At 47.3% G+C, this 27,846-nt stretch overlaps 2 protein-coding genes across 5 annotated transcripts in view; one reads left to right on the top strand and one right to left on the bottom strand.

Moving 5' to 3' along the window:
- Nucleotides 1–5,504, bottom strand: part of LOC308587855 (ankyrin repeat domain-containing protein 45-like) — a 9,846-nt gene extending 4,342 nt beyond the window's left edge. The window contains exons 1-4 of one of the 3 annotated variants that reach the window (XM_081195738.1): nt 4,694–5,502; nt 1,650–1,968; nt 772–939; nt 290–385 (exon numbers count right to left, since the gene is read on the bottom strand). In XM_081195738.1, the coding sequence (XP_081051864.1) occupies nt 366–385; nt 772–939; nt 1,650–1,968; nt 4,694–4,795 (609 nt within the window). In that variant the 5' untranslated portion in view covers nt 4,796–5,502 and the 3' untranslated portion in view covers nt 290–365. Of the gene's footprint in view, nt 1–289; nt 386–771; nt 940–1,649; nt 1,969–2,329; nt 2,582–4,693 lie in introns of those variants that run through there. The other 2 variants (XM_081195737.1, XM_081195739.1) reach the window with 2 other exon arrangements.
- Nucleotides 4,016–27,846, top strand: LOC308587859 (uncharacterized protein). 2 transcript variants are annotated; one of them, XR_014008549.1, is made up of 3 exons: nt 4,016–4,193; nt 5,539–5,625; nt 27,464–27,526. XR_014008549.1 is itself a non-coding variant. In XM_081195743.1 (2 exons), exons 1-2 carry the CDS (start codon nt 26,144–26,146, stop codon nt 27,728–27,730), a joined length of 603 nt encoding a protein of 200 aa, XP_081051869.1. In that variant the 5' UTR covers nt 25,967–26,143; the 3' UTR covers nt 27,731–27,846. The 2 variants fall into 2 exon arrangements, 1 of the variants encoding a protein (XP_081051869.1); XM_081195743.1 differs by lacking the exons at nt 4,016–4,193; nt 5,539–5,625 and adding an exon at nt 25,967–26,479 and having other exon boundaries at nt 27,464–27,846.

Here is a 27,846-nt window from a genome sequence, read left to right as displayed (position 1 = left end):
TGCTGGGAAAGGTCTGAGGCAGTTTGAAGGTAGTGTGACTGGTTTGGTTGCACTGGTCACCGCAATGCAGGGGCCGCCATAACAATGCTGTCCACCATTGGCGCACTCAGCTGACTGGCTCTGGTGATACTGGAGATGCTCTTTCTCTCCCCTTCACTCATTAGCTGCGGAGCAGTTCCAAGGATTTGATTATACACAATTTTTGCTTATATGTGCAATTTTTGGAACCAAACCCCTACGTACGATGAGGGATTACTGTAAACCACTATGAGACTGTGTGCAAGAATGACACTGTTTTCTTTGGTTACAACTGACTGATATTTGACAGCAAATTTTATTTGTTTAAGTGTCTTTTATGCTATTCTTCAAATAATAGGTGATGAGCCTGTAGTGAGAAGAAGCATAACAGAATGCATTGTTAGGAGCTGCCTTTCTAGGCTCACTGTGAATTTTTGCAGACCTGATCTCACTGAAGGAAGATCACTAGGTGGCAGTTGGGCACCAAACCAGACAGGGTAGTTGAAAAACAAGACTGAGAGCATTGTTGTATGGATGGGGATCTAAGGCTTGGAGACCAGGATGCCACCCAATCTTGGTGACCGAGATGAGAGGCAAAGCTACGTTTCTCTGACCAAAATCCAGCACTGAATCAGTCCAAAGGATCTTCATGCAGTTCAAATCATATTCATTTACACCTGTCTAGAATTATGGTCTTATCATGAGTAAGATCAGATCCACATCTCAAAGAAGCTTAGGTGTTACCGCTCTTACCTGCCCAATCCAAGAATTCAACACATTCTGTCTGCTCATATCGGCAGGCAATATCTCTAGCCTTTTCACCCCGGCAGGTGGTTGCATAAATGTCAGCTTCCAGTTCTATAAGAGTTTTCAAAGTCTCTAGTTGTCCCCAGGCTGCAGCACAGTGGAGGAGTGTATAACCTGAGAGAGTGAGCCAAATTAGAATGTGTAGTTGTATATAGAATACCCGTTTATAACATTCTCTCTCTCTCTCTCTCTCTCTCTCTCTCTCTCTCTCTCTCTCTCTCTCTTCATTCACAAAACAACCAAACATAACCAGCTACTTGGAAACCTATATTTTAACCAGAATGTACCTTTAGCATCTCAATCTTAAGATTCAAACCATTCATTTATTATTATTTTTAAAAGCAGGTTATCAGCATTCATTTACAAACAGACAAGCAACTAGTGTCTACTTAAGGTTCTGGTACAAAAGGGATTTTGTGCTCAAGATACAATACATCCTTTTTTAAATTGTAGTCTGTTCTTAGTGATCTCTTAAAAAATGTTTCCCATTGTCCTGTCAATAATATTATAGATTTTAAAAGAAAACCCAACTTTTGCCTGCTAAACAGATGGTGCAAATTTTGTAAATAATAAATATAGGTACATCTGTCCAATGTATTCCAGGTGAAAACTGTTATGTTCTGATAATGCCTTTTAGGGCATTTTAAGGAAAAACAGACTTGTTATGAACTGCTTGCATGGTGTTCTGCAGAGAGGAAGGATCACCCTCAGACAACCAGGTAGAGAGGGCTTTTTTTCCCCAACTACAGAGAAAAAAGTATGAGCAGGCAAACTAGTAAAAAAATTGTGGAGTACATTTTTTGCATAACTGGTCAGTTATGTACCTCGGGCCGTCTTATCCTTCAGATCAACCCCATATCTTGCCAGTGTCCGGATAACGTCGCTCTGCCCAGCCATACAGGTTGCATACAGCAGGCCTCTGCCCACAATATCCTTTTCCATTAAAAGCTGATTGGCTTTTTCATGATCAGGATCTTCCAGGTCCTCAAAAATCTGTTGTACTCCCTCTGTGTCACCAGTGAGACAAGCTCTCAGGAGAGGATTGAGAGGCGTTGGTTCCTCTTGAGGCCCCAAGTTCTCATGCTCACTTTTGTTTGCCGAGTCTACTATCGCCTCTGTTGATTCCATTTTCCTGGAATAAGCCTGAAAAGGAACAAAATGGAACCTAATTTTTGTTTGCAGGAAATTCATACTATTGGGTCAAGGACAAATCAAAAGGTTGTTAGGTCTCTTAAGTATCCTTTCCTTTTGACTAGGGGATGTTGGAAGAAAGATAATAAGAAAGAAATCCATCCTAACAGCTATCAGCTCACCCACCCAGGATCACATTTTTACTTTTCCTCATTCTAGTCACACATTTTCCATCCAGATTTGTGGCTGAAAACTAATATGATTCCCATCTTTCATGTCCACTACTAGGTTTTCCTGTGACTCCTGGGAGTAAGAAAGAATGCAGAAAAACTACTTCTGAAAAACCTTGTATCACCAGAATTACTACACTCACAGTGTGAATCTGTGCATGTTTATCTAGAAGAAAGTCCCACTGAGTTCAGTTAGTGCACATAGGATTACAAAGTTCCAACATAACTTTCTCAAAATGTGACCCACGAATATTTGATTACACTACTGGCATAACAACATGTGTTTGAAGAAGTCAGATAAAAAGGGAAGATATCAAAATATTATCTCCTGTTGCTCATAAACAATTGGGTGGAACTTACCCAATATGAACATCTAATGTTCTCTGTATTCCACAAAATCTGTAAAAAGTTTCAAAATAAAAAAAATCCTTCCAGTAGCACCTTAAAGACCAACTAAGTTAGTTCTTGGTATGAGCTTTCGTGTGCATGCACACTTCTTCAGATATCGTGTGCATGCACACGAAAGCTCATACCAAGAACTAACTTAGTTGGTCTTTAAGGTGCTACTGGAAGGAATTTTTTTATTTTGACTATGGCAGACCAACACGGCTACCTATCTGTAACAAGTTTCAAAATATAATCCTTTTGCCCAAGTAATTTATCTCCTTTCTAGTTTGGTTCAAAGATACTGTTAGATGTCACCCCTCTCTCCCTGAGCTGTGCAAGATTCCAGGGGACGCATGTGCGCCATACCCAGGGCCTGTTTTTCCTTTTTGGGGTTTTCCCTAAGAAATGAAGTACACGTACATGTCAGTCTCATTCAAGGTGTACCAAATCTATTTGGGGTTTTTTGTGTATTTTTTTGGTATTTGTATCCCTCTTGAACAGCCTTCTCCCAACCTTGGCACCTTCCAGATGTTGGACCAAAAGCCTGATCAGCCTCAGCCAGTGTGACCTGGAATCACCTGGAATGATGGGATTTGGGGTACAAAACATTTGGGAGCACCAAGCTGTTAAAGGCTACTCCTGTGTTCTGCTAAGATTGCCAAGTGCCAACCTCTCCATGAAGCCTGTGGCATGTTCCCCACTGTGAGGAAGTCTAACTGAAATGAAGTCTTCTCCCATTTTATCCATGCCTTGTGCCCATATCTTGACATTGAGTCCCTTTTGAGGCAGAGGCCTGTCCCATTGTTTGTTCTTTGTAAATGTGCCAATGGGTATGTGGCTGGTGCTAAATAAATAAAAATAAAATAAAATATAAGCACCAAATAACATTCTGGACACTCAGATTATCCTGCCTGCCTGATAGCAAAACTACAGGGTTTGTATTCAAGCAACATTTTTTTTATTTCATAAAATTTATACCCCGCTTGAGTCTGAAAAATATAAAGAGATAAAACAATAATTTTGAGGAAAAATTCACAACCATACTTTTGAGTACTGTATTTTAACTTTTGTATGTTTTAAGAGATTAAAATCACCCCAACTTTCTAAGCATGTGGGTAGGCAGGCCTGAACAAGAATGTTTTTAGCATTCTTTTACTCAGAATAGAGCCATTAACAATTAACGACATAGGTCTACTCTGAGTAAAAGTTAGTTGACTAAAACCCCATGGGTTTTTCCACGCACTCTTCCCCCCCCCCTCCCAGCTCATCCCTCCCCCTCCTCGCCCCGCTTTTTCTGACCTCTTCCTTCGCGCCGCAGCGCAGGAGCGGATGCCGTCGCCATGGCAACGGCGCGGGAACTCCCTGAGGCCGGAACTTCCGCGCGGCAGCTCGCCGTTCCCGAACGGACACCTAACAGGACCGGGCGGCTTCCGGCCGGCGGTGCACCCGGGTTTGGGGCGGGGGGGCTCGGGGGCGGTGTGTGTGCGCTGCGTGCGCGGCTCCTACCGGCAGTTTCCGGGACCAGCAGGAGCTGCGGGAGCCGCTGCGGTGCCGAAAGAAGCCGGGAAGGACCCTTCGAAAGGCCGCCCGCCCCCCGCCGCTCCCCGCCTCCGCTGCGAGGTCGGTTCCCGAGTCAGCCGGGGCGGAGGAGGGGGAGCCGGGGGGGCGTTTGCGAGGAGGGGCGGGGGGGGGACGCGTACAAGAGCCCCTCAGGCCAAAGGTCCGCCGGTCCCGGGGCCTGCTCCCTTCCAGCCGGGTGCTTCCCCCGTCAACCCGTCTGCAGGGCACGGAGGCAGCAGCTCTCTCCGCCTCGCTCCCGGCCCCTGGCCCCTGGTATACTGCCTCCGAACGTGGAGGCTCCATTTAGCTGTCGCCGTTGATGGACCCCCTGCCCGCCCGCCATGGATCTTGTTTGTTTGTTTAGTCATCCCGCAGACCCGCTCCTGGGCCAGAGGGGGGAAGGTGAATGGACCCTAGAATATGTCAGCTGGTTTGAGGTGGAGAAAATGGAGTTTGGGTGACCAAGCTGGAAGATGGACTTGCAGCGGGTGAGGCTGCATCGGACCAAGGAGGCGCTGAGTACCAGGGGAGGCTTTAGTCAGTGGGATTTATTTAGTTACTTTATTTTTTGGCCTTCGAGGATGCATCAGTTTGGATCCTGGGCTTTTAGAAGATTTGCCTTCTCTGACAGCTTCCCAAACTTCTGCAGTGATTGGCTGCATAATCCTTTACATGCCTATGCAGAACTAAGTTCCATTGAATCAAATGGGTCTTGCTTCTAGAAATCAGTGGATAGGATTGCTACTTTCGATGGCCTGCACACGTCAATCTCTTTGGGAATCTGAGATTCACTCTGTTGGTGCCCAGTTTCAGCATCCCATGGAGGTTATCTGATATATTTTTGGGTAGGAAAGTGGAATTTACAGCCGGCAGGCCAATCTTGGCCCACCAGGGTGTCCAGTGAGGTCATTTCCCCCAGACCATGCCCACCCACTATCAGCTGACATCACTACTGATGGAAGGAGGGAACAGAGATTAATTCTGCACTGGTGGCATACCCAGTTCCCAGTAGGGAACAGGACTACACAACCTAGGCAGCAAGATTTAGTCCCTGCTTTTCAGCCTTTTTAAACCAATGGTATTGATTATTTAAAGGCAGAGCATAGAGAGACTTACATACCTGTGCAAGGGATTTTAACAGGTGGATGGGACAGCCTACCTGTTAGTCATGTGATACCCTAATCACATGTGACCCCAACCACCTGTCAAGTTTGTCCTAATCAGGATCTGTCCCTAGCCCAATTTTTGGGAAACCTTGATTTTTCCAGGGCTGAAAAAGTGCTAGAATTCTATTCTGCAGGTGCTGTTTTGGTATAGAATAGGTAAAGCATTTGAAATTCTTAGGTGTTGTATTCTAACTTTTAGGAACCTTTGTGGTCACTCATCAATTTCTTTTTTTGTCCAGTCCTGTTGATCTCAATGGATAAAATGAATAGAAGGCAGGGATTCTTGATTATTCAGGGCTTGTGAATTACCTCAACTTCATAGCAAGGTGAGTGACTGTAAACATGGTTCGTTCACCATTCTCTGTTTTCTTTTAAAATATGAGTTATGATAGCTGAAATGCTTTTTAATATTTTAAAAACCATAATTGGACGTGGTACTTTTACTTTGGATATGGTAATGGATAAGTATAAAGTTCTGTTTCAGGTAGACTCTGCCCTGATGTTCTGACTACTAGATAAGGAGAGTACTGTATATAAATTTTTTAAATCCTTTTTCTAATAACTGTTTCATTGTACTTTTATATTGGCAATAGTATTGCATATAATGCCCATTCCGAACTTCAGGAGGAGGGGGGGTTGCGGGCTCACGACCCCGCCCACACATAAGGGATTCCCTTATTTGCATCCCCTGCAGCACCAGCCAATCGGCTGGCGGCAGGGGCGGGCCTTCCAGAGGCCACATAAGGTCGGGGCAGCCCTCTGCTCGCCCCTTTTCTTCCTAGCTGCTGACGCTGCTGACCACGTGGAGCCGGTACTTTGAAGAGGACTTTTAAAAGGGAGGTTCCGCCTTGTTGTTGCTGTTGTCCAAGCTAACCCCCTTTGCATGTACCCTGCATTTTCCTACTGCTTCCCCCTCATTCTTCCTTATTTTCTCATTTTATTTCCAAAGCTTTTCTCATTGTTTCTGTCTGCTGAGCATATTTAGTTCCAGAAATTCTATGCTACCCTTAAGACTTTACTCCTAGTGTTCTCTGCCTCCCGACTATACTGCCTAAAGTTCTCCTTTACTTTTGGGTGCATGTTTCTGGGTTAGTGACTTTGTTTTGCCACAGTGCAGTTTTCCTCACTGCCTGGTTACTTTGCTTTTATTTGTATTATTTTGGCCTTGGCACACGTGCGCTTGCAGCTGCATCCGCCTACCTACTATCCTCTTTGCCTCTACGTCCTCTTAAAGCTTGTCTTAAAGGCAGTGGGTTCCGTGCCGGCTAATTTGGGCTTTTCAGCGCTCCTCCGACCGGCGGATAGCCACTCTGGGTGTGCATTTGTGTGTGCGTGTGTTCCTCAGCGCCCTGGCGAACTAAGGGGAGATACTCTGTTTGTGCGCCTGTGTGCTTGCAGTATTGCTGTGAATTCCTGTGAGGGCTTTTCCAGCAGCTTATTATTATTTCAACTCACCCTCTTCCCCCTTCGTTACCCCCCCTCCCTACTCTGGAATTTTGTCCCTCCTGAGCTGATATTGTCCTCCCTCCCCCTTCGCTAGCTGGCTTTGTGTCCTTCTCTAGCAGGCTCCGTGGTGTGGCTTGGAGCCCTTCCTCCCCTTTCAGGGGGCGGCAGCTCCATTTACAAACTTCTTTCAGAAGACTGCATTGCCCCAATTTTGCTATTGTCCCATTTTGCTGCTTATTGCTTTACCTTAAACCCTTCTGGGTCGGCCTGGTGCTTCTCTCCCGCTGTTGCCCCATAGTAATAAAAGCTATTGCTGGGTGTTTCTTTATCCCCTTTAGTTTTAAAACTTTTCCTGTGCACCGGACTTGCAATCCCCCCCCCCGCTTGGTTTAAGAGTGTGCAGCTATACTGCAGCTGCATCCCCAGGGTAATTCTGTTCAGCTTACTCCAAAGTCTTTGTTAGTTGAACGTGCTATCCAAAGAACTACTTAGTTGAACTCGATTTTATTTGCCTGGCATTTATTGTTATATTAGCTGCTTTCAGCATTTGTTTTACTTGGGAGACGCAGTCACACCCCCACTCCCCTTCCCCTCGCATTGTCCTTTGATCACCGGCCAGGGTTGCTTTGTTTTCCCTTAAGCACCGAATAGCTGGGCAATTAATAGCCTCCTGGTCTTACAGAAGGCAGCTTATGCTTTAGCTGCAGAACCAGTTCTCTTTTGTTGTTCTAGTGACACCTTTACTGCCACCCCCTTGCGTCCCCTTTGTCTCCGGGCGGGGCTGCTTTACCTGCAGTCGTCTCCGCCCATTGCTCACAGCAACTGAGTCACTTCAATATAATTGCTGATAGTATCAGCAGTTCTTGAAATTCAGTTTGCCAGATATATTGCAGATTAATTGAAGCAGGCCCCCCTGGTGGAGGCAGGTTCCTTACTATCTGATATCTAGTGGTCAGCAGTGGTCTCAATTTGCTAATTAATATCTGCAAAATATTATTTACATCTAATTTAAAATATCAATCAGGTAATTTGATCAAGCCATTCGATTTGCACCAACATATTCAGTAATTGATTAGAGACTAATTTAAGAGGCTTGAGATTTTACTAAATGGGGATTACATTAATTTTATATTATGTTAACTGATTTGAGATGCTTGAATAAAGTCCGAATTTGACCAGTTTATTGGACACAATAGGGTGCTAATTAACCAGTAGCAATAGCTAGTGTAAATTGATAGCGGCTTTATAGTAACTTTAATTACATTGTAATAATTTATTGAGAATTAGTGTATCAATGATTAGCAAGATATTTACTGGTTAAATAAGTAAAGAAATAAATAAAATAATAATAATTTAAAATAATAATAATAATAATTAACGAAATAAATAAATAAAATTAATAATAATAAACTACCAGGCAGGATACATTGTCGCTTAAAGACAGGCAGTTCGTGGTACATTGTTGACTCAGGTACCTGGCGGATGGCCAATTAAAGATACATTGTCTTTGGCAGCATTTTCCTTCTGCTGTGGCCTCCAGCATAACCTTATGTTTTTCAAACTGTTAGTTAAAGGGACATTTCCATTTGATTGCAGTGTGGGGGCCGCCCATTGTTCCATCCCTATATGCTTGTGTGTTATTTAGCTGTGTCTATCTGCCTGGCCCTTTGCTTGGTGGCAAATAAATAAATTTATAGGCAAATACAAACCAGTCAAGTGAAGAATAATTATTTCATATCATCATTAGTTATGGTAGACAATTAATAGCATCATCAATTAATAGCATCATCAATTAATTCTACTTACAGTGGTAATTATTTGAACTGTTACCGGAAAATCCGAGGGCTCTCTTGGACAAAGGAAGACACCGACCAGGGCAAGTCAGAGCAAAACAGCAGCCAGTAGGCTTGGTCTTTATTTTGGTCAGAAAACTGTCGCGACAGGGCTCCCACCGTCCACGAGGTGAAGCAAGATGGAAGCCCCGAACAATGGGAGACCCCAACTTTTATTAACCACTAATCCCCTTGACTACACCCCCAGAATTACATCATATATACATCATGATTTTATTAAAGGACAGGAGGAGTCAAGGAGGAGTTTCCCAGGTAATCCGAGTATCCTGACACCTGGCGGAGACCACCTCTCCCCCTCCCCACATGAGTCATTTCCATAAACAAAGGAATGGGCGAAGTTTCCCTGCCCCCTGAGGGGAATCCGGTCGGGGTCCTTTGTCGGAGTCCGTATTGAATACACTACCGTATGCAGTTTATTGTGTTCCTGATAGCTTTTCGTCTGAGCCCTCCCCGATGGTTATCAAGGCAGCCCCGCCATCCGGAGAAGGGCCGTTGCGTACGTGACTGCACGGTTCAAGGCTTATGGCCGATCAATCCCAGCTCACCCCCCTTTGATAGTTCTTGTAATATGCAGTGAAATAAAAGTGATCCGGTGAAAATCCATTGTACGGCTGATTTTTGGTGAATTTATAAAGAATATAGTCACTGAAGTTCAAAGTACTTTCCTCTTTCGGAAACAACTTGCAACATTTTGATTAGATCAGTCATGGTCCATTGAACTCGGAAACAATGAATCGGGAGCTGTCAAAAGGTGAGGGAACAGACGCTCGCAGCCTGCAGTACCAGCGTGGCCGCCGCAAGGGGCGCTGTCCGATAATGCTGATTGGTCGAGGCGGCCGCTGTTTGGCCTAGAGTTCGGTCGTCCGGTCTACTCTCAATAAAGATAGGGTGGCGCGGAGCGCTAAACAGAGTGTTATCAATGCAGCGCTTCCTTATTTACGGAAGGCTTTTAAGAGATGGCCCTCTAAAGGGACATCTCTAGGGTCAGGGAGGGGAGATGCGTGTATGTGTGAATGTGGTGCTTGTGCGATACAAGTGTTAAATGGAAGGGGGGGGGTTTCCGGCGACAGTTCCCCCCTTCGGAGATAAGATTGCGAAGGTGGGTAAACCGCGCAATCCTTCTCTCCGCACAAATCAGTAAAAGTTAGATATGCCATACCTAGTGTCCAGATTATGGAGGTTCTCCAGGGGCCCCATCTCAATGGGGTTCGGCTGGGTTCCTGGTGCCGGTGGTCTGTAGGTGATGGTCGATCGCGGGCGTGGGGTGGGAAGGCAAGAGCCGCAAGTTTGACAGCACATCGGGAAGCAGTGGATTGCGCAGCAGAAGACAGCAATGCAGATAGTCACAGTAATGAGGATTAGGAGTCCGTTCCCTAAGAGTTGTTTTATCCAGCCAGACCCAGGCAGCCAGCTCCACAACTGGGTATCTGAGAGTCCTTCATGTTGGATGTCTTTAAGTCCGTCCGCTAATTTATAGATGTTGTTAAGATGTCCGGTAATGTTAAGGGTTTGATCTGATACGTGTGTGCAGCACTCGGTTCCGACAAGGGCACAAACGCCTCCCGTCGAGGCGAGAACATAGTCCAAAGCAAGGCGGTTCTGTATCGCAGTCTGCCTGACTTCCGTCAACTCCGTCAGGATAGACTGAGTAGCTGCATTGGATTCCTCCATGAAATTTAACAGTATGTCCGTTAATTTAAGAATATCGACATGGTTGGAGCCAGCTCCATACGCGGGAAAAAGAGCCCGGCCATACGTTTCACTATTAGCCGCTACGTCGGAGAGTTGTGACAAGTCCTTTGCCCTCTTGTTGCGTCTCCTCCCGGGGGGTAGATCTAGGGTGACCCGGACTCCAGGCAAGATCAGGCCGAGATAACAAGTGCCACGGGAGTGGGGGCTGGCCCATACATAGCCGCGGTGGCCACAAACCCAGAACAACCCTTGTAGGCATGAGTCTATGCGGCCGGTGAGGAAGGTGCGGAAGAAGCACTGGGAGACCGGGGAGGGGTTCCAGGAGTCGGGTAAGGCCATAACGCGTCTCCATGCAGACATCAAACTGGGGTGGATAGAGGGGTTGCCTAGGTGCCATAGGGTAATTCGGCCATTCAAAGCAATGTCAATGGTGTACTTACAGGTGCTCTCGCCGATGACTTTGTCGCTCCCACTGAACTTCCGGCAAAGGTCGCCTGTGGTGGGTCCCGTTAGGTAGATGTACTGGTGGGTCAAGTTCACGGCAGTCAGGTTCCAGGACTGCACGTCAGCGGAGAGGTGCTGTTGCAGGGTGAGAGGTACTCCTAGGAATGGTATGCCACTGTGAAGGTGTGCGGGAGCATTGGCACAGATCCAGCACTCCTTGGTTGTTGTCTGTTTTGCTATTTGAGAGATTAATTTTACATAGGTGTTGGAGTGCCAAGTGGACAAAAAGTCATTGTTGGGGTTTTCGGATACTGACAGTTCCCCCCTTTGTCGAGGTGCCGTTCCGGCGGGGTGGAGGGGATCTTGGCGGAGTAGGTAGGTGAGGTTTGTTGCGAGACCTCCACACCTTTGGGGTCCGGTAGTGTCCCATTCTGCTGGTGGTGTAACCGAGTGGTGCCAGCCTTCGAGGTACGCTTTCCCGTCCCAACCGGAGGCGAGTCCGATGTCCCAGACGCAGCAGTACCTTCGTAGGCAAACTCCCTGTAGGATAGTTTGGCGGGGAGCAGAATCCACTCGTTGGCAGTAGAATCCGTAAATCAGATGGTTTGTGGGGTGATTCCTGTCAGTATACATTGACTCACCGCCACCATTGTCGAGAAGTGTCCAGTTCAGGGTTTGTAGAGGGGTGCCATCGGAAAAGAGTAGGTAGGAGCCATTGAGGCAGTGGGCGCGGTTCCAAGAATCGTCTTTGGTGAGGATGAGTTTGCCGAGTGGTGTGTAAGTGGGCGAGCGAATAAAAAGTTCCCAAGTTTGGTGAATAGTAAGGCTCGGGAGTATGGAATGGCGAAGGAGAACGCGGGTTTCGGGTAAGCAGAAATCAAAATCTCCTAGGCGGTCTGGGGTCCCTCTTTTTACCATATCAACAATTCCAAAGTCAAGATATTTGTATTCCATTTGTAATCCAGGGCACGAGGTGTGAGTGGTTATAGAGTGTTGAGAAAGGGCAGAGGTAAGAGAAAGAACGAGCAGGATGGTTACGGTGGTTGTCATTGTGAATGGCGGGTGGTGTCCGGCGGTGGGGGTGTGAAGCGGAGTTGCCAAAATGGAGCTGGAGCTGGCAGATGCTGCGCTGTCAAACGGGGCTGTCAGATGGAGCTGTCAGGTGGAGCTGTCAGATGCTGCGCTGTCAAATGGAGCTGTCAGATGGAGGTGTCAGGTGGAGCTGTCAGATGGAGCTGTCAGATGCTGCGCTGTCAAACGGAGCTGTCAGATGGAGCTGTCAGGTGGAGCTGTCAGATGCTGTGCTGTCAAACGCGGGGCTGTGTGTTTTGCGGAGTTTGAGGCGGATTGGGGGTTGATCGTCCTGGTCGGCTGCTGTTAGTATTTCAGAGGTCCAATGGGCCGATGTGTGCAGTTGGTCAGGTCCGGTCTGTTGGGTCCGATTCGAGCCCCGATCTGGTCCGGTCTGTTGGGCCCGATTCGTGCCCCGATCTGGTCCGGTCTGTTGGGCTCGATTCGTGCCCCGATCTGGTCCGGTCTGTTGGGCTCGATTCGTGCCCCGATCTGGTCCGGTCTGTTGGTCGTCCTCTGTGTCGGTGTCGTTTTCTGCCGGGTGGTCTGGGATGCAGTAGGGTGAATCTCCAGCGGTAGGCTCAGGTGCTGAAGCTGGTTTGCAGCGTGTGTGATGCAACCAGGCCGTCTTTTCTGCTACCTTAACGGAAGTTGGAGTGGTTAAAAGTACTTGGTAAGGACCCTCCCAATTGGGCCGTAGGGGTACCTTATGGTAGGTCTTTGCTAATATCCAATCCCCTGGTCGGTACGGGTGGACATTTTCATCTAGGGGAATGTTTTGACCTGAGGCTGCATATTTATGTAGAAGAGTGAGTTGTTTCTGGAGCTGTATCACGTAGTTAGTTAGTTCTGATTCGCCTACCTCTAATTCTGATGTTGGAAACTGGGTGTTATATACTGGGGAAGGTCGTCCAAATAGCAATTCGTAGGGCGATATTTTGAGATTTCCCCGGGGGCATGCTCTTAAATTATGCAGGACTAATGGAAGGGCATTGACCCATTTGATGCCAGAGTCTTTGCAAAGTTTTCCCAGCTGTGATTTAAGCTGCTGGTTCATTCTTTCAACTTGTCCGGAGGAAGGAGGGTGGTATGGGGTATGCAACTTCCATTTGACTCCAAGGGCACTGGCAACTTGTTGGATTATGTCTGATGTGAAATGTGAGCCCCTGTCACTGTCTATGTGTCTAGGGACTCCGAAACGGGGTATGATTTCCTGTACCAGAATCCTTGCGACAATGTGTGCAGTTGCTCTGCGAGTGGGGAAGCATTCCACCCAACCCGTTAACTGATCAATGATTACCAAAGCATGCTTGTAGCCTTGGCAAGGTGGTAGATCTATAAAATCTATTTGAAGGCTTTCGAATGGGACAAAGGCCCATGGTCTAGCCCCTGGTGGGCGTCTGGCGGTATGTTTCGGATTAAAACTCTGACAAGTGTGGCAATTTTTGACGGCGGCTTTAGCGGCAACAGCAAGACCTGGGGCGTACCAGCAGCGTTGTATTGCGTCAATAAGTTTTTCTCTTCCCCAGTGGGTACACTGGTGTAGAACTCTTAGATGTTTAGGTACCCATAGCCTGGGCATTATGAGTCTTTTATCTGGAAAATACCAGACGCCATTTTCTGAGTGGGCTCCCTGTTCCTGCCACCTTACAATCTCCTCTGGGGTTGCAGTTTTGTACATCTCAGTGAAATTTATATCTGATAGGACTTGTGGTCCTTGGAACTCATTATCTGCAGAGAGAGGCTGAAGTGCGGCTTCTTGTGCTGCACTGTCAGCGCGCCTGTTCCCTGTTGACACTGGGTCCCTGCCTTTTGTGTGTGCTTTGCAATGTACGACTGCAATAGCCTCGGGAAGATGGATAGAATTCATGAGGCGTTGTACCAGGGATGCGTGGGCGATCTGAGTACCTGCAGCGGTTAAGAAACCCCTCTGTAGCCAGATTTGTCCGGTAGCGTGCACTAATCCGAAACAATACTTCGAGTCTGTGTAGATGGTGATCCTTTGCCCTGCCCCTAGTTCACAAGCTCTGATTAAAGCGATAAGTTCAGCCGCCTGTGCGCTGTATTTGGCATGGACGGGTCGGGCTTCTAAGGTCTCGGTATCAGTGACTATGGCATATCCACTCTTTCGTTCACCTCCCACGACCTTGGAGCTCCCGTCCGTATACAAGATGAGGTCAGGTTCTGCTAGAGGGAGGTAATCAAGATCTTCTCGTGGTTTTTCTACATGGCGGACTACCTGGGAGCAATCATGGTGTGGGGTGCCATCATCAGGGAGAGGTAGGAGGGTTGCAGGGTTAAGTGAGTTGACTCTTTTTATGGTGACGTTAGATGGACTGAGGAGAATCGCCTCGTATCTATTTAAACGTTGTATTGTAAAGCGCTGGCAGCCTTGCAAGCTGAGGAGGGTAGCAACAGCATGGGGAACGTTGACTGTTAGATCGTGTCCCAGTACAGTTTCTTGTGCCTTCTCTAGGAGCAGGGCTGCGGCTGCCACGGCTCTAAGGCATCCTACGTTTCCTAGTACGGTCGTGTCTAGTTGAAGGCTGTAATAAGCAACAGGCCTGTTCCTCCCTTGGAAGGGTTGTGTAAGGACGCCTGAAGCTACTCCTTTATTCTCATGCACGAATAGGGAAAAGGGTAGTCTATAATCCGGGAGTCCGAGGGCAGGGGAGGACCGCAGTTCTTTCTTAATAGATTCAAAGGCTTCAAGCGCCTCTGCGGACCATTGTAGTTGGTCTGGGGCATTGTCGTGGGTCATTGCTGTAAGGGGGCGGGTGAATTCCCCGTAGCGCGGAATCCATGCCCGGCAGAACCCACTCATTCCGGTGAAACCCCGGAGTTGCCTTTTGGTTTTTGGTAGGGGTAATTTGGTTATGGCCTCAATCCGGTCCGTAGTTAGTGCTCGAGTACCCTCTCCTAGGATGTGGCCGAGATATTTTACCTCCTTTTTGCAGTATTGTATCTTTTTTGGGGATACTTTGTGTCCCTTCTGTGCCAGTATGTTTAAGAGAGTCATAGTGTCCTTTTTGCAGGATTCTAGATCCCGCCCACAGAGTAAAATGTCATCAACGTAAAGCCTGAGGGCTGAACCCCCCGGCAGAGTCACGTCTGATAGATCTTGGTGTAATATAGATGAAAAGATCGCTGGGGATTCCACATATCCTTGGGGCAACCGGGTCCACGTTAACTGCCCTGTCTGCCAGGTGAAAGCGAAAAGGAATTGGCTTTCTGGGTCTACAGGAATGCTGAAGAAAGCGGAGCATAGGTCTATAACAGAGTAAACCACAGTTCCCTCCGGAATGGTGCTTAGGAGGTGGTGTGGGTTAGCGACTACCGCGTGCCGGGGGATGACAAAAGAATTAATGAGTCTAAGATCCTGGACTAGGCGCCATTTGACGGGGTTTGTGTTAGGCTTTTTGACGGGGAGAAGGGGGGTGTTGCAGGGAGAGGCGCAGGGGACTAAGACTCCCATCTTCAAAAACTCGTCGATCATCGGAGTTAATCCGTTTATTGCGTCTGGAGGAAGGGGGTATTGCTTAGTACAAGGAAAGGGTAGGTCTTTTCTGTAATTGATCTTGACTGGTACTGCAGACTTTAAGAGACCAACGGAGGTTGACTCGGTTCCCCATAAGGAAGGGGAGACGGTATTTAACAATTCGGATGGAAGGTCAATTGTGGTGTTATGAGCTTCCTGTAAGACTCCTTGAAAACTAAAGATGGATTCATTTGGCATGTGTAGATAAATCCCTTCCTGGCCACATTGTATGGTGGCGTTTAATTTACAGAGCAGATCCCTCCCCAACAGATTGACGGGGCTAGATGTCAACAAGAAGGTATGTTTAACAGACAACGGTCCCACGGAAACCTTCGCTGGTCGGGAAAGAGGGCAGTTCCGAGGGATTCCATCCAGTCCCATTACGGTTCTGGTTTCTTCCCCGGGTGTCAAATGGCTGTTAGTGAGGGTGGAGTAGGTGGCTCCCGTATCCAAGAGACAATCGTAGGACTGCCCATCGATTTTCATTGTGCAGATTGGGTCGGAAGATGACAGTTGTAAGACGGGACAGAGGAAGGAGAAAGAGGCGGGATCTGCTTCTAATTGTCAATGTGGTTGATACTCGTCCATCACCATTTCATGTGCTGAATGGGTGGTGCGGTTGGCCGGCTTAAAGGGATTCTGAGGATCTTGTGTGAGGTTCCTGGTTCTCGGTTGTGGAGGGGGAGGGCCCGCACGATGCTGTGCATGGGTCATGGGTTGAGTGGGTCCATAGGGAAGGTTTGACTCTCTGGGATTGGGGTAGAGAGATTCTTGGTAGTCTGGCCTGTAAGTTTTAAAGTCTCTATAGTCAGGCTTTGCAATTTCCGGTAAGAGGGGGCAAAATCTTTTTATGTGCCCTACTTCCTCACAGTTATAACAAATACGCCGGTCTCGGGAGTCGGTTCCCCTCGGTTTGCCTTTGTCTTTAAAAGGGGGGGGCCCCTCCAGCATAAGCTAATACTCGCGGGGAATCGGGCTTCTGATCTTTCTTTCTCCGCTCGTCTCTAGAATTAAAGACTGACTTGGCGATGGAAAGAATTTCGGTTATAGTCTTCCCGTCGTACCCCAGATGCGAGTTTAGGGCTTTCCGTATATCTGCCGTTGCCTGGTCTTTGAAGAAGCCCTTGACAATGACTTCATGCTGGGGACTTTCCGGGTCTATCCCACCCCAGGTTTTGATAGCAGAGACTAAACGGGAGTAATAGTCGGACGGGTGTTCTTCTGGTCCTTGAAGGACGGCTTGGACCTTTGTCCAGTTTACAGTTCGCTGGCCAGCAGCTTTTATTCCATCTAGGATGGCCTTCTTGAAAATTTTTAAACCCCATATGCCATTGTCGGTGTTGTAGTCCCAGTCCGGGTCGTTAAGTATCGTCTGGGCGGTCAATGGGTTCATCGAGGCGGGGCGATTTGGTTGGTAGCCTTCCCGGGTTAGAGCCTCCCCCGCTTTTGCCAATATTTCCCTCTCCTCTGCCTCGTTAAAAAGGGCCCCAAGCAACATATGTACATCTGCCCAAGTAGGATTGTGAGTGGAGAAAATGGTGGCCACCTGGCGGTGACACTTGTCAGGGTCGTCTCTTAAGGAGGGCATCTTGTCGGACCAATTCATCAAGTCCGAAGTAAGGAAGGGCTGATGAGTAAAGACCATACGGGGTGGGTCTCCTGCCCTGGCTGGGGGTATAGGTAATGCTCGCAGAGGGAAAGCACCTTCTATTTCTCCATTTTGCAGATTATCCCTGTTTCTAGTTCTGCTAGAGACAGGTCCCTCTCTTCCCTCGTTTAGAAGTTGCCCGTTGAGCAAGGGTCCAAGATCCAAGTCTACTTGGTCTTCTCTCAAGCTGGGAGCACTTGAGGAAAGGGTAGGTGGCGAGGCACTCGACATATTTTGTGAAGGAGCAGCAGCGAGTGGGTCCGCTACACTTGGTCTCAGTCCTGCACCTTGGGAAAGGGTAGCGGCTGTTGGATTTGTTGCGTCTTCCCCCGGTCCCGCACCCCTTCCGCCGGTTCCTGTCCTGTCTCCTGCCCCTGGTCCTGGCAATCGGGGAGCCCGTGGTTCGGGGTAGTAAAAAGGGACGAGGGTCCTATCCAATTGTTCCTCCTGGGCTCTAATCTCATCATATGGAGGGGGTCTAGTTGGTTTCAAAACTGCCATTTGACGGGCGATCTGAGCTTGTTGCCGTTGAAATAATTCGCGGGCTTCAACGAAGACATTCAGGTAATATAATTGTCGGGGTCTCTCGTCAGCCAAATGAGACTTAAGTGCTTGCATTCTTATGAGATTAAAGGAACCATGAGGTGGCCATTGAGAAGGTGGTTCCAGGTGGTGGGTAAAAGCGACCCACGAGATGTTACAGAGATCTCTCAGTTTGGATTTTGAGAGTCCCTTTCTCCCTCTCAGTTCCTTCCAGTTGAGGAGGACGAATTGTAGAGGGGTATCGGAATCCTCTCCGGAGCGGGAAGGCTTCATAGAAGCCTTGTCGCTAGGAGGAGTCCAGTCAGAGTATTTAGAAGCGTGGGCTCCCATTACTCTATTCTACGGATATGGGGTTCGCTAGCGATGTACACTACAGGGAAAAAGAGGGACAGACAAGGGAACACACACACACACGGAGAGGAGAAACAGAGAGAAAAAAATAGTATTCTTTCAGTAATTTAGGGACCTCAGTTTGTATCTATTGAATTTCAGTCCTACCTACCATTGATCTGTAGCTAACCTATCATCTGTAACTCCAAAATATCAGCCTTGAACTCACGGGTCTCTCTCTCTACCCGATATACAGACACAACTCCTAAAGTTCCACTGCAGTACTGCTTACACAACTGGTCCTAGTGTGGGGTCCCAATTTGTGAGCCACCCCTTCTACCCTCCACGACAGCCTCCTGCCTAGTCTTTGAGACTAAAATCGGAACCCCTACTGGACGCTTGCGCAGTGCAATGCCAGATCAAGGTCCGAGAAAATGATAGTTTGGAAAGGAAACAAACGACCTTGCGTTCTCACGTACCCGGGTCATCCCTAACAAAGGTCGCCAGGCAGGAGGGGCGGCTTCGTTTGCATAATAGACGAGAAAGGAGAGAGAGAGCGAGAGAGAGAGAGCTTGGATGGACGCCTCTGGACGACTCCGAGAGAGGGACGTCAGAGAAAAGGACAGTAAAGGGCCACGCTTTCCCGGACTCAATTCCAAGACGGAAAACGGGGGAGGAAAGGATAGAAGGAGAATTTTTCCTTGAAGGGCGCCTCCGGACGACTCCGAGGGAGGGACGTCAGAGAAATAATTAAGAGCCACGTTTTCCCGGATTCAATTCCAAGACGGAAAACGGGGGAGAAAAGGGACAGGTAGATTAAGGCGTACCTGGACGACTCCGAGGGGTAGCGCCGGAAAACAGTAAAGGGTACCACAATTTCCCCGGTCACACACCGCGTAAGAAATTGAGGGGAGAGAAAGAGAAAGGTTTTGGCGTACCTAGACGACTCCGAGAGGCAACGCCGGAAATCAGTAAAGGTGCCACAATTTCCCCGGTCACGCACCGCGTAAGAAATTGAGGGGAGAGAAAGAGAAAGGTTTTGGCGTACCCAGACGACTCCGAGAGGTAAGCGCCATACAGTAAAGTTCCGCGACCTCCCTGGCCACTTTCCGAAGGGGAGAATCGGGCTAGAAAAGGGTAAAGTTAGAGCGCACCCGGCCGACTCCGAGGGGCTACGCCAGAAATGAAAGAAGGAAAGTCTGGCTGTCGTGGGGTCGTTACTTTCCACCCCCCTCCCAACGTGTTTTACTTCAAACCATACTCACGTTCGAAGTTGTCCCCCGCAGATCCCGGGATCCTTTTCTTTTAGCCGGCTTTTACCTCGCCTTTGCTCTCCCTGGTCGAGCTTCTGGTGACGGTTGATTACCGCCCGCAAAGAGGAGGCAGGGAGAGGAAAAAAGGATCCCCGGGCTAAAACTGCCCAGTGGCGCCCGATCCCCTCTATCTCCCCTCTCACCTTTGCAGGAGAACCAAGGGTCACTGAGTACGGTCGCCAAAAACTGTTACCGGAAAATCCGAGGGCTCTCTTGGACAAAGGAAGACACCGACCAGGGCAAGTCAGAGCAAAACAGCAGCCAGTAGGCTTGGTCTTTATTTTGGTCAGAAAACTGTCGCGACAGGGCTCCCACCGTCCACGAGGTGAAGCAAGATGGAAGCCCCGAACAATGGGAGACCCCAACTTTTATTAACCACTAATCCCCTTGACTACACCCCCAGAATTACATCATATATACATCATGATTTTATTAAAGGACAGGAGGAGTCAAGGAGGAGTTTCCCAGGTAATCCGAGTATCCTGACACCTGGCGGAGACCACCTCTCCCCCTCCCCACATGAGTCATTTCCATAAACAAAGGAATGGGCGAAGTTTCCCTGCCCCCTGAGGGGAATCCGGTCGGGGTCCTTTGTCGGAGTCCGTATTGAATACACTACCGTATGCAGTTTATTGTGTTCCTGATAGCTTTTCGTCTGAGCCCTCCCCGATGGTTATCAAGGCAGCCCCGCCATCCGGAGAAGGGCCGTTGCGTACGTGACTGCACGGTTCAAGGCTTATGGCCGATCAATCCCAGCTCACCCCCCTTTGATAGTTCTTGTAATATGCAGTGAAATAAAAGTGATCCGGTGAAAATCCATTGTACGGCTGATTTTTGGTGAATTTATAAAGAATATAGTCACTGAAGTTCAAAGTACTTTCCTCTTTCGGAAACAACTTGCAACATTTTGATTAGATCAGTCACGGTCCATTGAACTCGGAAACAATGAATCGGGAGCTGTCAAAAGGTGAGGGAACAGACGCTCGCAGCCTGCAGTACCAGCGTGGCCGCCGCAAGGGGCGCTGTCCGATAATGCTGATTGGTCGAGGCGGCCGCTGTTTGGCCTAGAGTTCGGTTGTCCGGTCTACTCTCAATAAAGATAGGGCGGCGCGGAGCGCTAAACAGTGTGTTATCAATGCAGCGCTTCCTTATTTACGGAAGGCTTTTAAGAGATGGCCCTCTAAAGGGACATCTCTAGGGTCAGGGAGGGGAGATGCGTGTATGTGTGAATGTGGTGCTTGTGCGATACAAGTGTTAAATGGAAGGGGGGGGGTTTTCCGGCGACAGTTCAAATAATACTGGAATAGATTGTAATAAATAACAATAACAATAAATAATAGAACAACAACAACAAATAAATAAATAAATACAAATGAATAGATAAATAACAGAATAAAATACTACTAATAATAAATAAAATAAGTGGATGTAATTTATTTATTTATTTATTTTTTGAAAATTATTATAATAAAGAAATAAATAATGATAAATATACATTAATAATAATAACAGAGAATAAGTGGAATGATGTCACATACCAAGATTAAATTGATTAATTTATTAAACAAATCCATAGATAAATATATAAATAAACAAATAACATAAAAATAAATAAATAAAATAAAATTCATTAATAATAAATAATTTACATATATTTCAGAACCCTCAGTTGGTTAGAGCGTGGTGACAATAACGTCAAGGTTGCAGGTTTGATCCCTGTACGGAACAATTATATATTCCTGCTTTGCATGGGGTTGGACTAAATGACCCTCAGGGTCCCACACAGTTCTAGAGAGCCTGGATAGCTCAACTGGTTAGAGCATGGGGCCGATAATGCTAAGGTTGCTGGTTTGATCCCCGTATGGGAGCCCGGTATATTCTGCATTGCAGGGGATTGAATGAGATATTATAATATGAAGTAGGAAGCATCTTATTTTAAGAAAAATTTTTAAAAAAAGAATAATAATAATAATAAATATTAATATATATAGAGAGAGTAATAAATAGCACACGCAAGCACATTCTAATGGGATAAACAATTAAACATTTAACTGAATGCTTGAGAATCATTGTTTATTGTAAGTAAAGCAATCATTAGTTAGTATATTTGTTTCAGAGTCAATAACACGTCCCTGTACAACCGCTTGTAAGCGGTGGCACGTGTTTGTGGCAGTAGCTTTAGCATGCTATCCTTGGCGCCTAAGAGGAAGCGCTCTGCAACGGAATCAACTCACACCTCAGGCTGCATGGGTGCCAATAGCCGTAACTCATCGGGGGTGCCACATGGATGGGATAATAACCCCAAACATATTTCACACTGCCTAAATGCATTTAGATCGTTCATTGATGATTATGAGCAGTGTTTTTTCCGATCAATCCCCTATAATGAATAATTATTTCATATCATCGCCAGTTACGGTAGACAATTGATAGTATCAGTAATTAATTCTACTTACAGTGGTAGTTGATTGAACAAATAATACTGGATTAGATTTTAACAAATAACAACAATAATAAATAATAATAACAATAAATAGATAAATAAATAAATATCAGATAAATAATAATAGAATGATAACAACAACAATAAGGGGGTATAGCTCAGTGGTAGAGCATTTGACTGCACATCAAGAGGTCCCTGGTTCATATCCGGGTGCCCCCCCCAGCTCCCTCCTCTCCGAATGAATTCTTCGATCGGGCACTAAGACTTATCCGGAATTTTGGTTACGAGGCACTCTTGGCAAAATGTGACATAGTCAGCCTTCTGTCTATTGCCAGTTCATCCCAATGACTCTCATTTGCTGGGATTCAAATTTCAAGGGAAATATTACATTGTCAAGGCTATGCCGATTGGTTGTTCTGCAGCCGGCTCGGCCAGACTTTGCTCCATATCCTTCCTGTGTTAGGAGTAATGGTCAAGCAGAGGGGAAGCAGTTCATTTTGAAAACATAGATACACGGGGGAGCAAGGAACCTCGCTGGTTCAGGACACAGTTCTAGGAATGATGGTTTCTATGTTAATACATTTTGCCCTGCTGTTAAGGACTTTCCCTCCCAATATGCTCTTAGGGATGCCCTCTGGTCTCTCTGAAGCACCATGAATAAGATCAGCTAAAGACAGGATGTTTTGCAAGATGTAGTCTCAACAGCACCTTATCACAGCACTATCTAAGTTTTCTTTTTGTGTGGCTCTGCTTGAGTTTTGTTTACACTCAAGGTACAAACTGATACCTCGGTGACTTTCTACTCATTGGGAAACCCAATACTGGCGAATGTGCCTCCCTTCTGGAGGTCTTCTCAGCTTTGGCCCAGGAGCTGGGAGTTCCCCTCACAGCAGATAAGGCAGACCCTCAACGCATCTTACTTGCCTGGGTATAGAGCTTGACGCAGCAGCTCAATCCGCCCGCCTGCCAGTGGGGGAAATAGTTGCCCTTAACGAAACTATTTGTCAAACCCTTCACGAAATAATAATAATAATAATAATAATAATAATAATAATAATAATAATAAAGTCGCTCTTAGAGGGGCCTAGTCCTTGCTAGATCATTTCAACTTCGCATGTAGAGTAGTTTCACCAGGCCGCCCATTTCGCTCCCGCTTAGCCAGGTTGTCAGCGGGCCTCAAGCACCCGCACCATAGAGTAAGACTTATCAAGTCAGTCAAGGCGGATTTTGAGATGGGGATCAGATTTCTGGAACACTACAACGGAGTCTCCCTATGGCTGGAAATCCTTAATTTGGCCTCTGATTTCCAGGTCCACTCCAATGCACGTGCCCGCCTAGCCAGGCTGTCAGTGGTCTTAGACACCCGCACAACAGGGTCCGCCTCCCCAGGTCAGTCAAGGCAGATCTGGAGGTGTGGACGACTTGTCTGGAGATCTACAATGGGGTATCTCTATGGCAGGATGTCTTGAATCTGTCATCAGACTGTCATCAATCCAAGAGGAGTATGCTGCGCACTCCTTTCGCATCGGGGCGGTGACCATACGGTTTACCGGCTGAAAGAATTATGGACATGGGGCGTTGGAAATCTAACGCATACCGGGGTTATATCCGGAAGCCCGTCTAAATTCCCCTCACTCCCCCCCCTGGCATTCCTCTTGATCCGGTTCTCCGATTCTCTCATTTCAGGTACTGATGTGGTTCGATTGTGGGTTATCGGCCACAGCATCGTATATTGGGCAAAACGGCGCGCAGAACACAGGGGCTGGGATGCTGAGCTACGACTACCCAGCAGGGTCAAAGTATCATGGATCACTAGGAGGGGCATGCGTTGGGAAGAGTTTTTCCCAGCCGTATCCAGGAAAATCGCTGCCGAGGGCCCACCCAGTGCCCTGGTCATCCAGCTGGGCGAGAATGACCTGCCTTATAGAAAAGGGGTGGACTTGATGTGGAACATTATCAATGACTTGGAGTTGTTGAGGGGCATCCCATGAAAACATTGCAATAATTTGGTCATCTTTGCTGGAAAGGCGATGTTGGCGGGACGCGGAGAAACCCGTGGCCGTGAATAAGGCAAGGAGGATTGTGGAGCGCGCGGTGGCACGTAGAGTGGCTGCGTTGGGCGGACGGGTCATCCAGCACCCATGCATACGGTTTGACAAGGAAATGCTTTATCGCTGGGATGGTGTGCATCTATCTGATGCTGGCAATGATATTTGGTTGGCAGATATTTTTCAAGGCGTTAGGGATTGGTTACAGGTTTGAGGGTATTGGCGGCGAGCCGGCTTACGGCTCGGGTGGCGGTAGGCATTGGCCGGGGTATTGTTATGCAAATGAGGTTGGGGGGGAGGAACGCCATCACCTCCCCCAATGCTTGAAGGGTAGTTCGTTAAAGGACTCCGAGGGGCGACGCCTCGTCCGAAACCTACGGAGGCTAGGGCCTAAAGCGCGCCCCCGAGCGGTAACCCCTCGGGGAGCGCCTAGGGATACGCATCTCGGGTGGCTCCCCCTGTTGGTGTTTAACCCTTCCCGGTTAGACCGGATAGTCGGTTAGGGGCCAATGCCTAAAGCCAATACCCTTCTTACCTGTAATCAATAAAGTTGTGGCCATTTACGCCCATTAACCTAAATTTCTGTGTCCGTTGTCTTTATTTATTCCACCTGTGGGGGGGGGAGGGAATAGCCACGCAATGCCCATTCCGAACTTCAGGAGGAGGGGGGGTTGCGGGCTCACGACCCCGCCCACACATAAGGGATTCCCTTATTTGCATCCCCTGCAGCACCAGCCAATCGGCTGGCGGCAGGGGCGGGCCTTCCAGAGGCCACATAAGGTCGGGGCAGCCCTCTGCTCGCCCCTTTTCTTCCTAGCTGCTGACGCGGTTTCCCACCCACCCGCCCTTTAGGTTTTGCCACTGACCTTGCTATGGGCTTCGGCTGGTCGCCGCAAGGGGCCTGGTAGGAGTTTTTCCATTTGGCTAATTGGCTGGTTTTCGGAGCCACTTGGTTTTTTCGCCTACCTCGTAGCAATTCGTCACAACTCCCTCGGTTTTGGCGGTAGGCATTGGCCGGGGTATTGTTATGCAAATGAGGTTGGGGGGGAGGAACGCCATCACCTCCCCCAATGCTTGAAGGGTAGTTCGTTAAAGGACTCCGAGGGGCGACGCCTCGTCCGAAACCTACGGAGGCTAGGGCCTAAAGCGCGCCCCCGAGCGGTAACCCCTCGGGGAGCGCCTAGGGATACGCATCTCGGGTGGCTCCCCCTGTTGGTGTTTAACCCTTCCCGGTTAGACCGGATAGTCGGTTAGGGGCCAATGCCTAAAGCCAATACCCTTCTTACCTGTAATCAATAAAGTTGTGGCCATTTACGCCCATTAACCTAAATTTCTGTGTCCGTTGTCTTTATTTATTCCACCTGTGGGGGGGGGAGGGAATAGCCACGCAACAGCCAAATTCTTGTATGATAGACCCCTTGGGGATACGTGTGAAGGAATGGGGCTTTCCTGAACTGCCTGTGTCTTCCGTGGGACTGCAAGTGTGGTGGCCTTGTGTTTGGAGTATCAGACTGACACCTAGGAGAGCAGGGTTCAAATACCCATTGCGTCATGGAGTTTTCTGGGTGACCTTAGTCCAGGGGTGGCCTATCTGGTTTGCCGCCTGAGGCAAAATGGGAAGGTGCCACCCTGCACGTGTGCCATCCACATCCCCTTGCTGCCCCTGCCAAAGCCTTGCTCACCAGGGGTGCACAGTTGTGGTTGCAGTGAGGTCTTGCAAGAGGGTGCAGAGGCCTCCAGAGACTCTTATGTAATCTCGCCAGAAGCCACTGCAGCCCCTTCTCCTCACTTCTCCGCCTCTGTCTGCCTCATGGACAGACCAGCTCTGCCTTAGACCATTCACCATCTCTCAGCTTAGCCTGCCTCAAGGGTTGTTCTGAGGATAAAATTGGGAGGGACACCATGATGAGTGCCAGAGTGCATGGAAACGCCATTTCCCTTCCTGCCACAGCAATACCTATTTATCTACTTTCGAACTTCTAGGTTGGCAGAAGCTGGGACAGAGCAGTGGGAGCTCACTCCATCACACACATTCAAACTGCCAACCTTCCAATCAGCAAGCCCAAGAGGCTCAGACCACAGCGCCACCCATGTCCCCCTGAATTATCTGACAAATATAAAGTAAGCTTTTGAAAATTCCCAGTTTTATAAACTCTCCATACTTTGCACTGAGAAAAGTGCTACTGAGAAAAATCTTGCAATCATAATGACATCATAGAAGCTTTCATGTATAAAGATCAGGATCCCCCTTTATGACATCACAGAACCCTTCCCCAGCTGATGGGTTGATTATATTGCCTACATTCAAATCTCTCCAGTGCTCAGGCTGAGAGCTTGGTCATGATGGAAGGATTTATTTGATTTATTTAAATCTTTTTTTAGACAATGAATATGAACTTAAACAGTTATTTGCTACTATTCCTACACAGGGAACATCAATTAGCAGAAGACATTTCTTGCTGAAAATTTCACAGAATGTTTTCTCAAGGTCCTTGTCAGGTTTCTCTCCTTTGGACAGTCTTATTGTTTCAAGATGTTATTGGCTTTTGTGAACGACCAGCTTGGACAAGAGTTGCTTGGGAAATGACTCCACAGGATCTGGAACTACTGGCGACTAAACAGCAATCTAACTGTTTTCGTGATTCAATGTGTCAAGTATGCCATTGTTTTACTGGCTTAGGACTATCCAAAGAGTCTCTAGAAGTTGTGTATGCTGGTTGTAAAGTAGCATTCCTCATAGTGTGTGGTTTAGCTGTCCACTACCTGTTTACCAAACTGAAACTGAAATTGACACTGGCGAAACCCACAATGGTAAGATATTCTCAATTAGCACATTGTCTGGCTCCCTAGCTTTAATTTCTGACCTTTAACTCAGATTCCAATTTAATAGAAAAATATATGTAAAAAAACAAACCATGAGTCTTAATGCTGATCCCAGTCAGAAGTACTTTCTAAGTAACACGTGTCAGGACAAGGTGAGCACAGCCACACTATAAATCTACTGGTTTTATTTAACATCAATTTCCTCTACAGAACCCTGGAAGTTGTAGTATGAGCTGACAATTCTGTGAGAGATCCTTAGCACTCTCAGAACTGTGATTTCACTAATTCTTTGCAAGGACAAAACCATGTATAGTCTGGTGTGTAGATATGTCCAATGTGTACTTTGTACACAAAAAACTAAATTTTGAACAACTGAACCACCTGGGACTCTACAGTGAACTGGCTAAATATGTGCCTAATTTATACTTTTACCTACTTATACCTACTTATATGTTAAAGAATCAAGTGATCTCGCTATCTAATAAGCTCAGCTTTCACAGAACAGCAGATAGAAGACCAATGAGCATACAGTGGTACCTCGGGTTACATACGCTTCAGGTTACAGACTCCGCTAACCCAGAAATATTACTTCAGGTTAAGAACTTTGCTTCAGGCTAAGAACAGAAATCATGCTCCGGCGCTGTAGCAGCAGTGGGAGGCCCCATTAGCTAAAGTGGTGCTTCAGGTTAAGAACAGTTTCAGGTTAAGAATGGACCTCTGGAACGAATTAAGTACGTAACCAGAGGTAGCACTGTACTACCATAAAGCCAAAGGGAAGGAGTAGGAGATGTTGTTTTTTATGCCACAGGGTCAAATCCAGGACAGCAATCTAAGACCAGGAGTACAGGGATTTCAGACATCAAATTCCTCTTAAAAGGCATAATAGAGTCAGTGAAAGAGATGGCAACACTATTTAACTTGTAAATTGCTTTCAATGCAAAGTATTACTCCCTGTTTTTCCATTTTTCTCAGCCCTGTAGGACAATTGTCCAAGCACCTGCACTTCCAGTTGCTACCAAAGTGAATGATGAATACACCCACAACATGGACAAAATGCTCTACAGGCTGGTGGCCAACACCTCCAAGATGATGAAATACATGAAGCATGTTGCTCACCGTTACAAGAAAGAAGTCAAATATCGCAAATTAAGCAAAAAGAGCAAAGCAGATGAATTTGATGAAGACGAACAGTTCTTCCCAATTTGTCCCCACAACCACAGCTCCAGTGGAGACACATAATGCATGAATGCATGAAACCCAGGTTCTTCCCTGCTATGTTCAGCTCTTCCTTTCACAATCTTTCCAATCATACTCTTAAGTCAACAGGGTAACACAATAAACGGCAAAAATCTCAA

The sequence above is a fragment of the Podarcis bocagei genome (assembly GCF_964188305.1).
Source record: "Podarcis bocagei genome assembly, chromosome: 5".
NCBI classification, from domain to species: domain Eukaryota; kingdom Metazoa; phylum Chordata; class Lepidosauria; order Squamata; family Lacertidae; genus Podarcis; species Podarcis bocagei.
This window is presented reverse-complemented; position numbering and strand designations above follow the sequence as displayed.